General features: G+C 39.0%; 1 protein-coding gene across 1 annotated transcript in view; it reads left to right on the top strand.

The window, feature by feature from the left end:
* The window catches only part of TMEM135 (transmembrane protein 135), a 180,653-nt gene that overhangs the window by 14,578 nt on the left and 152,076 nt on the right, over positions 1-13,999 (top strand). The window contains exons 2-3 of the mRNA XM_071556068.1: positions 4,148-4,275; positions 10,919-11,011. Coding sequence (XP_071412169.1) covers positions 4,148-4,275; positions 10,919-11,011 — 221 coding nt within the window. The remainder of the gene's footprint in view (positions 1-4,147; positions 4,276-10,918; positions 11,012-13,999) is intronic.

Genomic DNA, 13,999 nt, shown 5'->3' with positions numbered 1-13,999 from the left:
TGAGGGGCCCAGAACTGAACACAATACTCAAGGTGTGGCCTAGGGTGACCGGCTCGTTGGATGCCTTGAAAATGAGATTTGAAGAGTTATGCAGTGTTTTGTGGAAAGGCAGAGTAGGAAGTTGCAGCAGGTCTATGTTCTAAGCCCCTGTTAGTCAGAGCAGGTGCTGGAGCATTCTTCACCCTGAGCTGGGAAAGGCTGCATTGCTGTGGTTGCCTGGAGAAGTTATGAATGAATGAAATCTGGTTTGTATTCCACTGGAATTCAGTGTAGTCTGCTTTCCCTGGTTCCAGACATTCTTTTGGGCAGTCTTCTTCTTGTAAACAATAATAGCCAGGAGAACCACCATGGCTTCAGAAATACAGTGGAGAGAGATGCAGCACTGGAAGTGGATTTTGCTTTTCTCTCACCTTAAGTCATGTTTTTAGAGTAGTATGTTGCTGCTGTTCCCTGGATTATGCTGAAATGACTGGGTTAGGAGGTGGGGTGAGGCATTACAGGCAGCAGGAGAAAGATGGGAGGCAGCACTGTGTCTGTTTTGTACAGCAGCAAACACTTGTGGCGTTACCTCACACATCAGTGCCCCGGTTGTTGCAGACATGCTGTACTGTCTTACTAAAGTACTAAATAAATTACTAAATAATTTGTAAGTACTGAAGAATATTACTTTGTGAAATTCTTGTGGCTCCATCTCTTCTTGTTCCCAGGCAGTCAGCAATAGGATAAAGGGGCACGGGCTCAAGCTCTGCCAGGGGAAATTTAAGTTGGAGATCAGAAAAAAATTGTTTACAGAGACAGTAATCAGGCATTGCAATGGGCTGCCCAGAGAGGGAGTGGATTCACCATCCCTGCAGGTTTTTAAGGTGAGATTGTACGTGGCACTGAGTGCCATGATCTGGTAAATGGACTGGAGTTGGACCAAGGGTTGGACTTGATGATCTCGGAGGTCTTTTCCAACCCAATCGATTCTATGATTATGATTCTATGATTCTATGATACCAAAAATAGAAGAGTAAAACCAAGAAATTACAGAGAGCGTGAAAAAGAATAATGCGAGCTATTGGGCCATTCCTGAATAGAGATTAGTCAACTGTTTGGATCAGCAAGTTACATGAGAATTACAGTCCCTCATTCTCGTAGTGATTTAGCATCCCAAACCAACTTTTACAGCTATCAACACTAAGATCCTGATACAGACCACCATGAGGTTCCTAAATAAAGGTGTCCTAGGATTCATATGCTCCTTTTATAGCTGGAGAGCCAAGACCATAATGTCAATGAGAGATTCATTTCTGTCTGTCCGACTTTACACGGAGTCTTGAGCTACAGACCTCCTACATCTGTTAGCATCTTCATGGAGATTAATAGTTTGCCAAGGAAGTACCTACTGATGTTCTGATACCTTCTCCCTCCATGCCATCTGCCACTGGCATGTGCTGCCAAGCCTTGAGCAGTAGATTTTTGTAAGAATTTGGTTTTCATCACGATGTTCCCCCACCTTGCTTGAGTGAAGTCTATCCCAGTGGGAGCCATGAACAGCTGCAGTCTGATGTCAGATTTTATAATCTTTCTGTGTTCACAACCTGAACTTTAATAATACTTGCCTGAAATGTGTGGAGCTCATAGGGAGAGCAAAGTGGTGTCCAAAAGTATCTCTGAAATAATTGCACCACTGGTGGTGGAGTAGAGGAACTCCCTGCCTGCTTTCAGCTGTACACAATATTTAGTTAAGTTGATGTCTATAAAGCACTTAGAAAATTATAAGCTTTTTGATTTTGGTGGGTGTGTATCAAGCTCTATTGCTCTCACACATATATCTCTGTTAGCAATTTTCTTTGGTTTGTGTGTTAGAATCATAGACTCATAGAATCAGTTGGGCTGGAAAAGACCTCTGAGATCATCAAGTCCAACCCTTGGTTCAACTCCAGTCCATTTACCAGATCATGGCACTCAGTGCCACGTCCAATCTGCATTTAAAAACCTCCAGGGATGGGGAATCAACCACCTCTCTGGGCAGCCCATTCCCATGCCTGATTACTCTCTCTGGAAAGAACTTCTTCCTGATCTCCAACTTAAATTTCCTCTGGCAGAGCTTGAGCCGGTGCCCTCTTGTCCTACTGTTGGTTGCCTGTGAGAAGAGACCCATCCCCACCTGGCCACAACATCCTTTCAGGTAGCTGTAGAGAGTGATAAGGTCTCCTCTGAGCCTCCTCTTCTCCAGGCTAAACAGCCCCAGCTCCCTCAGCCTCTCCCCACAGGACTTGTGCTCCAGTCCCTTCACCAGCCTTGTTGCTCTTCTCTGTACCCACTCCAGCACCTCAATATCTTTCCTGGACTGAGGGGCACGGAGCTGTGTTGTTGTTTCTGATTCTTTGCTATTTTTGACTTGGGAGTAGGATAGTAAAGAGAAGGGAAAGCAGAAATTTACATTAATCTAAACCTGTTGGAGACATTACAGAAATAATTTTTCAGCTTTGATTTGACATTAATTTATAAGATACCAGTTTTTTCCCATTGCACTTCTGGCACTTTGGTTGGAGGGAGCAAGTGCTTCACACTTCAGGTATAAGGGCTGTGTTCTTAAAACAGAAAAACCCTGTTGTTTTGTTCCAGTGTTTGTGACCTTTGTACAACATGGCAGAAATAGTCGGGGAGATGGCAAGTAGTTATCCGGTGTTTAGACTATATTAAGACTTTCCTTCAACAGATAGATTATCTGGATTGCGTTATTGCCTAATCTATTATGCTTTAAGCAGTCTTGATGCTTGATTAAGTAATGTGTAAATCTGTTTTCAGAAGTCTGTTCATGCATGTATTCCTTTTTAATCCTTTGAAGCTTCATTTTGGAAACAGATTTTGGCAGAACTTTCCTTTTGTTAGTTTTACCAGAATCCCTGGCCCATCTCTGATTCTAAAACATTTTCTTGCTATTCAGTATTAGTGGACAGTATTTTAGAAGAATAGTTCCCTCTCACAACCAAGACTTTGAGAGGTGTTGGCAGTACAAATTTGACAGGACTTCTGTCTTCTCATCATCAGCAGCAGTATAAAGATCACTCTGTTTGGAACTTCTTTAAGCATTGACTGAAGACTCATGGCAGTTTAGAGACTCCCTGGGAGATCAGTGTAGATGAATACAGTAATGCTATTAAAATGAAAAAACTCCAATAGAACCTGTCTCTTGATGCACCCAAGGGATACTTTTGTGGAGTCGTAGGAGCACACAGGTTGGAGTGACCTTGGGAGTCCCTGGAGTCAAAGCAAGAGCAGTTAGATGAGGTGAGTTGGGGGCTTTTCTGGTTGAGTTTAAAGCATTTCCAGTGGAGAGTCACAGTCACTTTGGCCAACCTGCTCCAGAATTCAGCCATCCTCAAATGAAAATTTTTTTCTTTAGGTCTAATCAGAGTTTACTATCTTTGAACTTGTCTGATGCCTCTTGTCTTACCCTTGGGTACCGCTGAGGTTTGCTATACCCTCCCATTAGCTATTTGCAGAGTTCTGTAGATAAAAAAGAGTTTGAGGACCTTCAGTGTTTGAGCTATTAAATAGGTCAGCAAGAATGTTTACTTTTTAGATTGAGTCTGTTTTCTGGTATTGACTGTTTTTTAGATAGTACACCATTTCTTATAAAATTTGTCAGGAATGTGTGGTTCTTCTAGCAGATGGTGAACATTTTTGGAGGACTTGCAGCAGGTTAATTGGAGTAGAAAACTTTAAAAATACATCATTACTTCAGAGACACTGTGTAAGGCCTGTATTTGGATTACTTCAGTGATATTCTGAGCATAACTATGTGATGGTCCAATTGTTTTGAAGAGAAAACTCAGTGTAAATTTACCACATCTTAAAAATTTGATACATGGCAGAGAATGTTTCTGACAATTATGGCCAATGGTAAAAAGGTAATAAAATTCCTCCTCTACCTTCCGTTTAGGATTGCTCAATGTATTTCCTGGTATAAATGTTGTAACGGCTGGAACAAGTTCAAAGGAAATCCTTGTGGTATTTTTCATAAACTCAGGAAATTTAAGAGGCTTTGTTTTACTACTTAAGTGGCCATGTCTTGTTTTCCTTTTTAATTTTTCTTTACAGTGTGTAAAAAAGAGCCTAACTGAAGTAAAGTTTTTTTTCTTCCCTCTTCCCTCAGATTGCAGCTATTCTCAGGAAACGAAAACTTGACTATTATTTGTACAAACTGCTACCTGAGATCTTGCAGTCAACTTCCTTTCTGACAGCAAATGGGACCTTGTATATTGCTTGCTTTTGCATTCTAAGGTTGGTATACTGTCCTAAAAATGAAATAGAATAGTAAAGCTATTTCTGTGCAACTTTTCAATTATTAATTTGTCTCTTTTTGTAATAGGCTTATTTGTAATGTTTTGGAATAAAAAAAAGCTACAGCTGTGCCATCATCTTGATTTCAGCTCTTACCACTTGAGTATGAAACTTTGTTCATTTTTAAAATTACGTTTCTCATTTTTGTAATATTTTAAATCAGTAAACAAGTCAATGTATCCACTTTGCTTCTTTTTCTCTGTTTTACTGATACAAAAGACATTGTTGCAGGAAATTCAAATAGATTCTGAAGGGTACCTTAGAAGGCCTAATCTTTCTTTCTTAGAAATGATTGATGCAATTTTATGTTCCTGATGCAGAGTTTGTGATAACTTTAATTATCCTAAACTTCATCCAGCCATCCAGGTTTGTACTTGCATTGTTTGTGGTCATAAGTGAAGGAAATCCCAGCACAGCTTCTGTGGTTCTGTAAGATACAGACTAGCTCTGAAAAATGAGTATAAATGACATTTCTGTATTCTGAGCTGTTTCCAGTGTCTATTTCAAATAACTGTTGGGATAGTTAAAGATTAAACTTTCATGTTTATGTTATGATGATGTCCTGTATCTAAATGCATTTATTGTAAGATGTTACACACAGACATGTAAAGCCTACAGTAGCTGTAAACTTTTGAAAGTTAACTGGCAGCACACTCAAGAGCCACTTTAAAAGATAATCAAACTCATTATGCCCTACTTCTAAATCTGTTCAGAGGTTTCTAAACTTTGCTTCCAAGCTGAACAAGAAGGCTAAGAGGAGGAGGAGTTGGCTGAGGAGCCATGGAATGCTTTTTAAGTATATAATTTGCAAAGTTCAAGGTGAATCTATAAGTAATTGGCTCAAAAGAACAGGATGTTTCTAGCAATCTGGGTTGTATTAATATTGATTCATCTTTTCAGAGCTATAGAGTGCTCTTCCTTATGCTGCCATGTATGTGTGGCTCGGCTTCGTGAACGCAGATTTGGGCAGGGCTCTCCCCATGTGGGTGTGCCCTTCCAGCCTGTGCAGGGGATTTTTTAGGTGAGGCACAGCGTGTGCAGAACTGGCCCCCACCCTTTAACTCCTCAGGTTCATCTGCCACGGCCGAGCGAGCTTGGACAGTGACAGTGAAGTTCTCGGGACTAGAACCTACAGCCCACGGTATTCCCAAGAGGTCTCCCATCCAAGTACTAACTGGGCCTGACCCTGCTGAGCTTCTGAGATGTGACGGCATCGGGTGTCAGGCAGGCATTTAACTGCCATGTATTTGCCTTAGATCTGCAGTGCCTTACTTTAGTGCTGTTGTTAACTGTTACTCTCCAAATTATGCTGGTGTGGTTTTGTGGTTGTCAGCTGTTCCTCTTAGAGAGGATATTGGCCATCTGGCAGATCTATGACTGTGCCTAGCCTGGTAGGTAAAAGATTAGTGTCTTACTCTGAAGCCAGTTGGTATTGCACCACTTTCACCTACTGTTATGGGTTTAGCCAGGTGGGCCTAAACTTAGGTTTTAAAGTTGAGCTAGGCCTAGGATTGTCAGCTGATTTAAGCTGGGCTGAGCTAGCTAACAGCTGACTTCTTCCAGCCAATAATATTGTATTCCATACCATACTACATCATCTCAAAGGGGGTAAAATCCAGTGTGTGGGAGTGGCTTGGTTAGTTCCATCATGGCTGCACTAAGAGGAGGACATCTAGCAGCTCCTCTACTATGCTAAGCCCTGCTTCTGTTGCCTGTGCTTGCATTTTGTTTGCGTTCAGGGAAGTAGAAATATTTTGTTGTTATACTTTCTCTTTCTTGCTGAGTGTCTTTTGGAGTGCTTATGAATTTAGAGTAATGGGCTTTGTATTAATTGGGGAGTGGGGAGTTATTCCTTGTTATATATATGTAACTTGTGTAAGTGTGTGTTATATTGTAGTTTCCTCTTAATGTTCTCTTCTCTGTATAAATACATGTAGTTAGGTTCAGCATAAACCTGGTTCTGAGGTTTTTTTTTCCCTCTCCCTCTTCTCTTTCCCTTGACTGGTTGGGGGGAGGAGGAACCCTCTTCACTCTGTCCTGGACAGTTGGCATTTTGCCAGCTCAACCCAGGACACCTACATGGAGCATATCTATCTAAAGCTGTTCTGACCTCCAAAACAGCATGGCCAGGTGCAGACTGGGTAATGGAAATGTTGCCTAGTCCATGTGCTCTCCAAGTCTCCTTGAAGCATCGTTTGGGTTAACCTAGGCCAGAATGATGCAAAAGGTGATTGTAACAGCTTAATGTGACAAGGGATGCATGTAAATGCTGGCCTTGCCATTGTTGTAGCTGTGCAGCACAGTAACCCACCATCATCTTGGGAGTTGTACATGCTTTTTCTGTTGCAGAGAGATGCCCATGAAGAGGTGTCACTGCAGCAGAATCCATGCTGGCAGGGTCTCTGCACAGTGCCCACTACCTGCAATTGCAGCGCTTGCAACTAAAATGTTGTTGACTAGGGTGCTGATTGAAACTGGTGAATGAAATCACTACCAGAGGCAAAAGAAGGAACAGTTTAGGCAGTCATAGGAACTGTGCCTGTTGAAGTACATGAATGTCCAGTTATAATGAGTATTTTGCAGCTTTTCTGACCAGAATAAAATTCAGAGCCTCAGCAAGTAAGTGACTAGGATATGTAAGAGCCATTAAATGACGTTTCAGAAAACAATGGATAGCATGACTATCAGAAAAGTCATACTCTCCAAATTTGCTAGTATCCTTTGAAGAATAAATCCGTACCTGGTGATGATCCACCTGGTACATTTTACATGAATTCCCAGGTGACTTTTACAAGGTTGCTTGCTCGGACTCTTCAAGAAGAAGGATCCTCTGTGTTCCAAGAATTAGTAGATGATTAGTGAGTAGTTAATATACATGTTAGAAAACAAGGGATAAATAATTTGTTTTCATAATAGGAAGAGGTTGCCAGTAAAGTTCCTGTTATGTCCTTAGCTTTGGATATACCTAAAGAATCTGGAAAAAGGATGAAGACTAGTATGAGAGATCGTGTGAGATTATTTAGGTTACAGAAATCTAAAATTGACTCTCATCCATTTCAGAAATATTGTTGATTAAAATCACATATAAAATTTGATAGGGAAAAGTACAGAGTAAAGCATAGGGAAGAGGAAAAGCAGCTCTGTCCCTACTCAGTGATGGACTTTAACTATCTGCTATTAATCAAGAAGGTGTTTGAGAGTAATCATGGGTAGCTAATTTGAAAAAGCCACTTCAGTACTTGAATATGGTCAAGGAGCCAAGTAAGTGTTTGGAGAGAAAATGAGAACATGCCAGAAAGCTGAGTGAATGCATGACACCTTTACAAATTGAGTAGTGTGCCTTTTTCTTTTCAAGAGTTTCCTCTAAGATCAAAATGATGACAAGTCATTCACTTGGAATGTACTTAATGTCAACACTGTTGTGCAGTTGGAGCCATATAAGGTTGCTTCTCTCACCTGCTCTTGGGTGGATGATGGAGAATGGTAATCTGAGACTTCACTCCTTTTTTTTAAAAGCAGTTTTTAAAAAAAAATATTTATAAGTTTTTAATGTTTTGTTCAAATTTGTATTATTCTTTGAATTTATTACTGTATGATACAGTGTACTTCCTTCAGTAGCCCCTGTGAACAAAAGTATTTGCAAGTGATTTACCAGGCTATGATGCAATTTGGTATTGTAAGTTTTAATCCATCAAAGAAATACCAGTATCTCTCTTTCTGAATAACTGGTCTGAGTATTTCTGGGCTTGATTTGCAACCATGAAAAGAGATTGTCTGAGACTGTGGAGACCTAGATGCTTCAGATCTAGTCCTGGATAGTGATGAGAGATTGACTCGGATAGATTTATGTGATAGGATACATACTGCAGTTTTTGTATCTTTTTTGGTTAAAAAGTATGTTACAGCAGGAGCAGCAGGAACTCAGAAAAAAATTGTCCATTAAGTTCCATGCAGTGGACTGCTCTTGGCCTCCTGGAGTTCCAAGAGCAAAGCAACAGCGGTTTCGAGCTGGTCATATTAACTCATATTTGCCTGCACAATTCCCGATTTGAGAAGAGCTGCCTGTTTCCTTCTTTTGTAGCACCACGAAGGAGGTGTATTGGCAGGGATGTAGAGGGTGTCCTGCATCAAGTGACCACTTGATCTCTTCTTGGCTTTACCAAAGTCCCATGAAATCTTCAGTCCCCGTGTGTGATAGACATCTAGTAACAATTAAAAGATCTAAGTATGAAATGCAATTGGCAGTGAGTCATCTGGTTTTTAGTAATAATCTTATTGATACTCCTGTAGTATTTGCTTCTTTTCAGCTAGGGAAAACCACCGAAAATGAAGCTGCTGCAAATATTCTCAAGGATGTTGAACTTCAGGCAAGAAAGTGCAGTTAAAGTAATTGTAAGCATTCTTTAATTTCACAGGTGAGCAGAATTTCAAAAACATCTAAATCCAGTATCGGCACTGACTTAGGCTATGGGTAGATGTTCTTGTCCCAGAAGGGATTGCTAAGCTAACTTGACTGGGTTTGACGTCATATTTTTTTATGGAAGTGAACCACAGTCTAAGAGCAGCCTGTTTTGTTGGCAGAGCAGTGAGGGTGACGGTCTCTGTTACGGATGTGTGACAGGCCAGCTGGGGCTTGTAATCTCTTCCGTTGGAGAGATCCAGGAGACTGCATCTGTCTGGGCTTCAGATGGGAGTGCTAGGCTCCAGTGTGACAAGCATTACATCTGTTAAATGAAAGGTGTGGATTTGAGGTTTTTGGTGCATTAAATGCAAAACCTCATGAAGACATGGTTCTCTTAGTCTAGAACTAGAGTAATTAAGTTTGTCCATGTACAGCTTGTACATTGAGAAATTATATGCATAAACTGAAAGAACTCACAGTTTTCATTCCAATTTCTGTCCATACAGCATGTGAAGATAACGATGCAAATAATAACCAAAGCTCATTTTCATTTCCTTCAATAGTAGCTTAGGTGTTTCACTTACGGATTGGACATTTTGATTTCCACTAGGCTTTATTGTGTAAAATATGCTGCTGTTGTTTCTGAAATCTTGTCAACGCAAACATGTAAACATTTGTGAAGGGATTCTAAACCATGCCAAAAGAACAAATTCCTGTTTCTTTCCCACAGAAAAGACATTTGTTCTGTTACTTAACAGGTGTGTCTGGTAAGATGTGTTCATACTTATTAAGATGTTTAAAATTACTTCTCTGAAACTTCATACAGTAATTGCGCTCTGAGAGAGTCCTAATAATGAACTTTAGCTCCTGCAGCATTTGGCATTGTCATCCTGAGAAATTATCCTTTTGCAGCCGTGGGAATGAACAGTGTGTGTAATTGCCATTACATCACTTGCTGCTGATACACTGGCTCTCTTTTCACTTACGAACATAAGCTGGCATTGCTTGCCAGTAATGTTATTTTTGCTGGAGAAGTATGAAATGAGGCTGCTCATGCCTTTTACAGCAAGAATGAAAGTGAACTAATCGGATGGTGTTGATTAATTATCTTTGTTCTCTCTTCTGTGTTGTCAACATGAAGTTTTATCTAAGAAAATGTCCTTTGCGACCCTGTATGTGTTTGACATTTTGTTTGTTTATTTTGTTTGCCATGCTTTTGGAAGGGTAGACTCCATTGTAACATTCTGTTTTCCTGATGATAGTGCTTATTGGCTGAACAGCATTGGTATAGTTGGAGTATATTTAATATGCTACCAAATGTCATGACTGTCTGACTGTTAATTCTGTGATCAGCCTGAATTAGTTTGAAGGTTCAGGTCTCTTGAACAGGCCAAATGGGATTGGTGATGTTGTATCTGTTATGCAGTTTTATTTTCCTCCTTTAATAATGACCAATTTATAGAAAGATTTATCTGTAGAAAGATACTGTAATTGGTGCAACTGTTTTTTTTCAACTATTATTGTTGAAGGAAGTTTGATAGTTGAAATTTGGTTACTCTGAATGACATCCAGATCTACTTGCAAAAAACCGAGAGCTTTCCCACCTTAATAGGACTGGAAGTCACTGTTGCTTCCACTTGTAAAGTACAGATTGATTCCTTGGCTTACTGTAAATGTGTGTTTTCCTGTTTTTAGCATCAGTGGATTATCTCTTTGGAGTGTGATGTGTATTATAATTATTTGATTTCATTTCTGGCTTACCTGATTGCATCGCTGCGTTCCAGAAAGTGCATCTTCCTGAAAATGTATTTGTACAAGTAACAGAGAGATGAACAGCTAGAAGTTCTTTTAGAAGATTCTTCTGTAATTAGGTTCTACTTTTCAGAAATAAATCTTGAAAACTGCTTTTCTGGAAGAACAGTAGTCATTTAAATGAAATGAACACATTAATTAAGTGTTTCAGGTGTTTAATGTTTATGAAGTACTTGGGGAACTCCTCTGAGAATTACCTAACTGTAAAAATGTAATTATTAGTGTTTATTAGTAAGTACAGATTAATGTAAAGGGACAAAATTAATAAATCATCTGTAATTTTATGATTAAGGTAAAATATGGTGTTGTGCATGAATGTTCCATTTGCATGTAATATGTGTATATGTTACATATATGTTACTTTTTCAGAAAGATACTTGGAAAATTCTACTTTTGGTCTCCTGGCTTTGGTGCTGCATTGCCTGCTTCTTACATGGCTATTCTCATTGAAAGGAAAAGCAGGTAGGGTTTGTGTTCATGGATTTTCAATTTTATATGGTAATATTTCTTGTTTGGGTCTCTTGCTGATTGACATTTGATAATTCAGTGGGTTTATTTCAGGAACCTGGAAATACAGTTAATTTGAAATAGTGTTTTTGCAACCTCAAATTTCAACCTAGAAAGCTACAGTGAAAAAATCACTGTGCAAACATTCAGTTACCTGTTTGTGGTTTGGTTTTCTTCCTTAAGGTGTAATTGGGTTGCTCAGGATTGCCTGGTGGAAGCTCATTTGCTCAGAGTTTCTTAATGAAACTGTTTTTTTCTTTGTTTTTTTAAAATATAATTTGAATAATGTTTGCAATTAGTCACAGAGAAGGAAAATGCTCATGAAAGTTGCTGATGACTTAAGTTATCAATGTGACCTTAGTTAACACAGAGGAATTATAAGATGTTGTGGAGAAAACTGAATGAGCTGAAATAATCCAAATTGGGTGAAATTTAAGGCAAACCCTTTCACTTAAGAAGAGCTGCTGAAGTTCAGCTATCAATGGGAAGTTCATTATGAAGGCACAAAGCAGGGTAAGAAGGCTCTGAGTAATCCAAGGACAACCCAAAGCTGCTGTTTGTAATGTGGCCGTGAGAAGATGGCAGATTAAATGCTGGGTTGTAAGGTTTTATTGCTTGAAATTCAGCTTATGTTGGTAGTTTGTCTCAATACTTTCTTAATTTAATATGGAATGAGATGCCTTAGTCATCTAATTAGTAGGTTTTAGTCAAAGAAAAGGTGACAGAAGGATAATACAAGGGAGTACTTTTTAGAAGATGATAAAGGAGGTACTAGAGGTGGTGTGAATATACTTTTGATTACTATGAATATCTGAAACTTCCTTAAGCAGTTGTTTTAAAATAATGGCAAATACATATCATCATTGCTGTTGGCTCACTGTTGGGCCCCATTCCTGAACTTTCACCATGGAGTAAGCATATCCCAAGCCAAGTTTTAGGTATGTCACAGTTCTGTCCTTTTAAAAACCTGCATTAGCCATTGTTTTTGAAGATTGAGGATGTGTAAGAGATTATGGAAACATGGGAGCACTTCTAAATCACTTTCTTTAATGTAACTATAGAGAAAATAATCAGAATCAAGTTACTAAAGAAGTTAATTATCCTTTTAAAGAGGTTGGATACATTTTAGTAGAGAACTTTGTCTTGTTACTTGGGCTGCAGCACTGCCGTTGGCACTGGTGTTTCCTTTAGCAGTGACAGCAAATGCATTTTTCCGGTTGATCAGTGACAACACTGCCTTAACTTTTCACACAGAATCACAGACTATTCTGAGTTGGAAGGGACCCACAAGGATCATCGAGTCCAGCTCAAGTCAGTGGCCCATACAGGGGATTGAACCCGTGACCTTGGCATTACTTCAACCAAGATTTAACCAACTGAGCTAATTTCCTACAGACCTGTTACAGTGTGAGGGTTTTCTGAGCCAAACTTCTGATATTTCTTGATAGCATAAAATAGGAAGAAATCAGACTGGTTTTCCATCTATGAACTACTTGTAGCTTTCAGAGTGTTTGTGAGTCAAGAGTTGAAACTGCTTGTGAACCCAAACCCATACAACGTTTCTGTGGAACAGTGAAACAACTATGAGAGACTTGCAAAGCTGAGCTTGTTAAGTGTAGCAAAAAGAGTAGGCAAACAAATTTTATATCAAATGTTTTTCTAAAAGTCTTAGTGGCAGTGTATGAAAGCTTTGACATGTTAACAGGCTTCTATTTAGCATCTGAAATTTGACAGAAATAGAAGTTGAAATAGAAGTATGTGAAAATGACAAAAGTAGATTGGTGCAGTTTGTATGCAATGAATAATGCTGGAATATTTAGTTCCTGGAGGGTTATTCTCCTTTCTGTCAGAATCCATAATGTTTGACATAAGGTATTTTGCTTAAAAAAACACATTATATTGCATCAAAGGAAAAAAGGCAACGTTGGAATTGTATGTACACATGTATGAAAATGTGGGGTCATTGTTCTTAATGAAAAAATTGTTAAAGGATGTCAAAAAGGTATTTGAAAGTTTAGGGTTTTTTAAAAACATGAAGTTGTTTGGTATGTTCTCAGATGGCAACTATGTATAATGTGCAAAATCCTGCTGGTGACAGTGAAATATGACTTTCTGATTTGACATCTGTTAGCCTGTTAGCTTCAGTTACAGGCAAAATCAAATTTTAATAGACTTGTAGTCCCTTAGGAAAATGACATTTCACATGGAAACATGGGGACATTTTCAGTTTTTTTCTAAGTAGCTGTTATGGTTTGAGCTTAGAACAGATTGTAGTGAAAAATCAGGGAGGTGGGAAAAAATCCTGATTTGAGTTCATAAATATATCTTTAGCCCTTCAAATTGCTACTAGCAGCTGGCAGCAACATCGAACTTAATCACTTAATCTCTTCCCAAGTGGATACCCTATTTTAAGTACCTCACTGGCATTTGCTTGCACAGCATCCCTGTCAGTCCTGAACTTGGCAACAGTAGGCTTGTAAATCAGATTTTCTTCCAAGTGTTGCTGTTCATGTGTGCCAGCCTTGTACATTTTATAATTCTTATGGAGAAGTGGGAAAAAGAAATGGCTACCTTGGCTAGATGCATTATAACCCTGAGGAGGAACATGTTTTTTAATGTGTATTTTTAGTTTGTGTAATATGCAATTGCAAATTTGCATGACACTGGCAATGAGGACAGCAGGTGACATTGTACTGAAATCTCAGACTCAGGAAATGAACTGCATTATGTTATGCTGTTACAGTTCTATAAAGATATGAATGGCACGTTAATATGTCCATGTGTATTCTATCTGATGACTATAAAATATGGTTATCATGTCTATGAAAACTCATTTATTAGAATCTGTGGAAAGGGACGAGGAATAAGAACACTTGTTAACACTTGTTAACTTTTTTGTATCTGTATCTATAAATGTTCAGTGAGATTATCAGAAGAGAACTG

Source organism: Pithys albifrons, chromosome 1 (genome assembly GCF_047495875.1).
Source record: "Pithys albifrons albifrons isolate INPA30051 chromosome 1, PitAlb_v1, whole genome shotgun sequence".
In the NCBI taxonomy this organism is placed as follows: Eukaryota; Metazoa; Chordata; class Aves; order Passeriformes; family Thamnophilidae; genus Pithys; species Pithys albifrons.
This window is presented reverse-complemented; position numbering and strand designations above follow the sequence as displayed.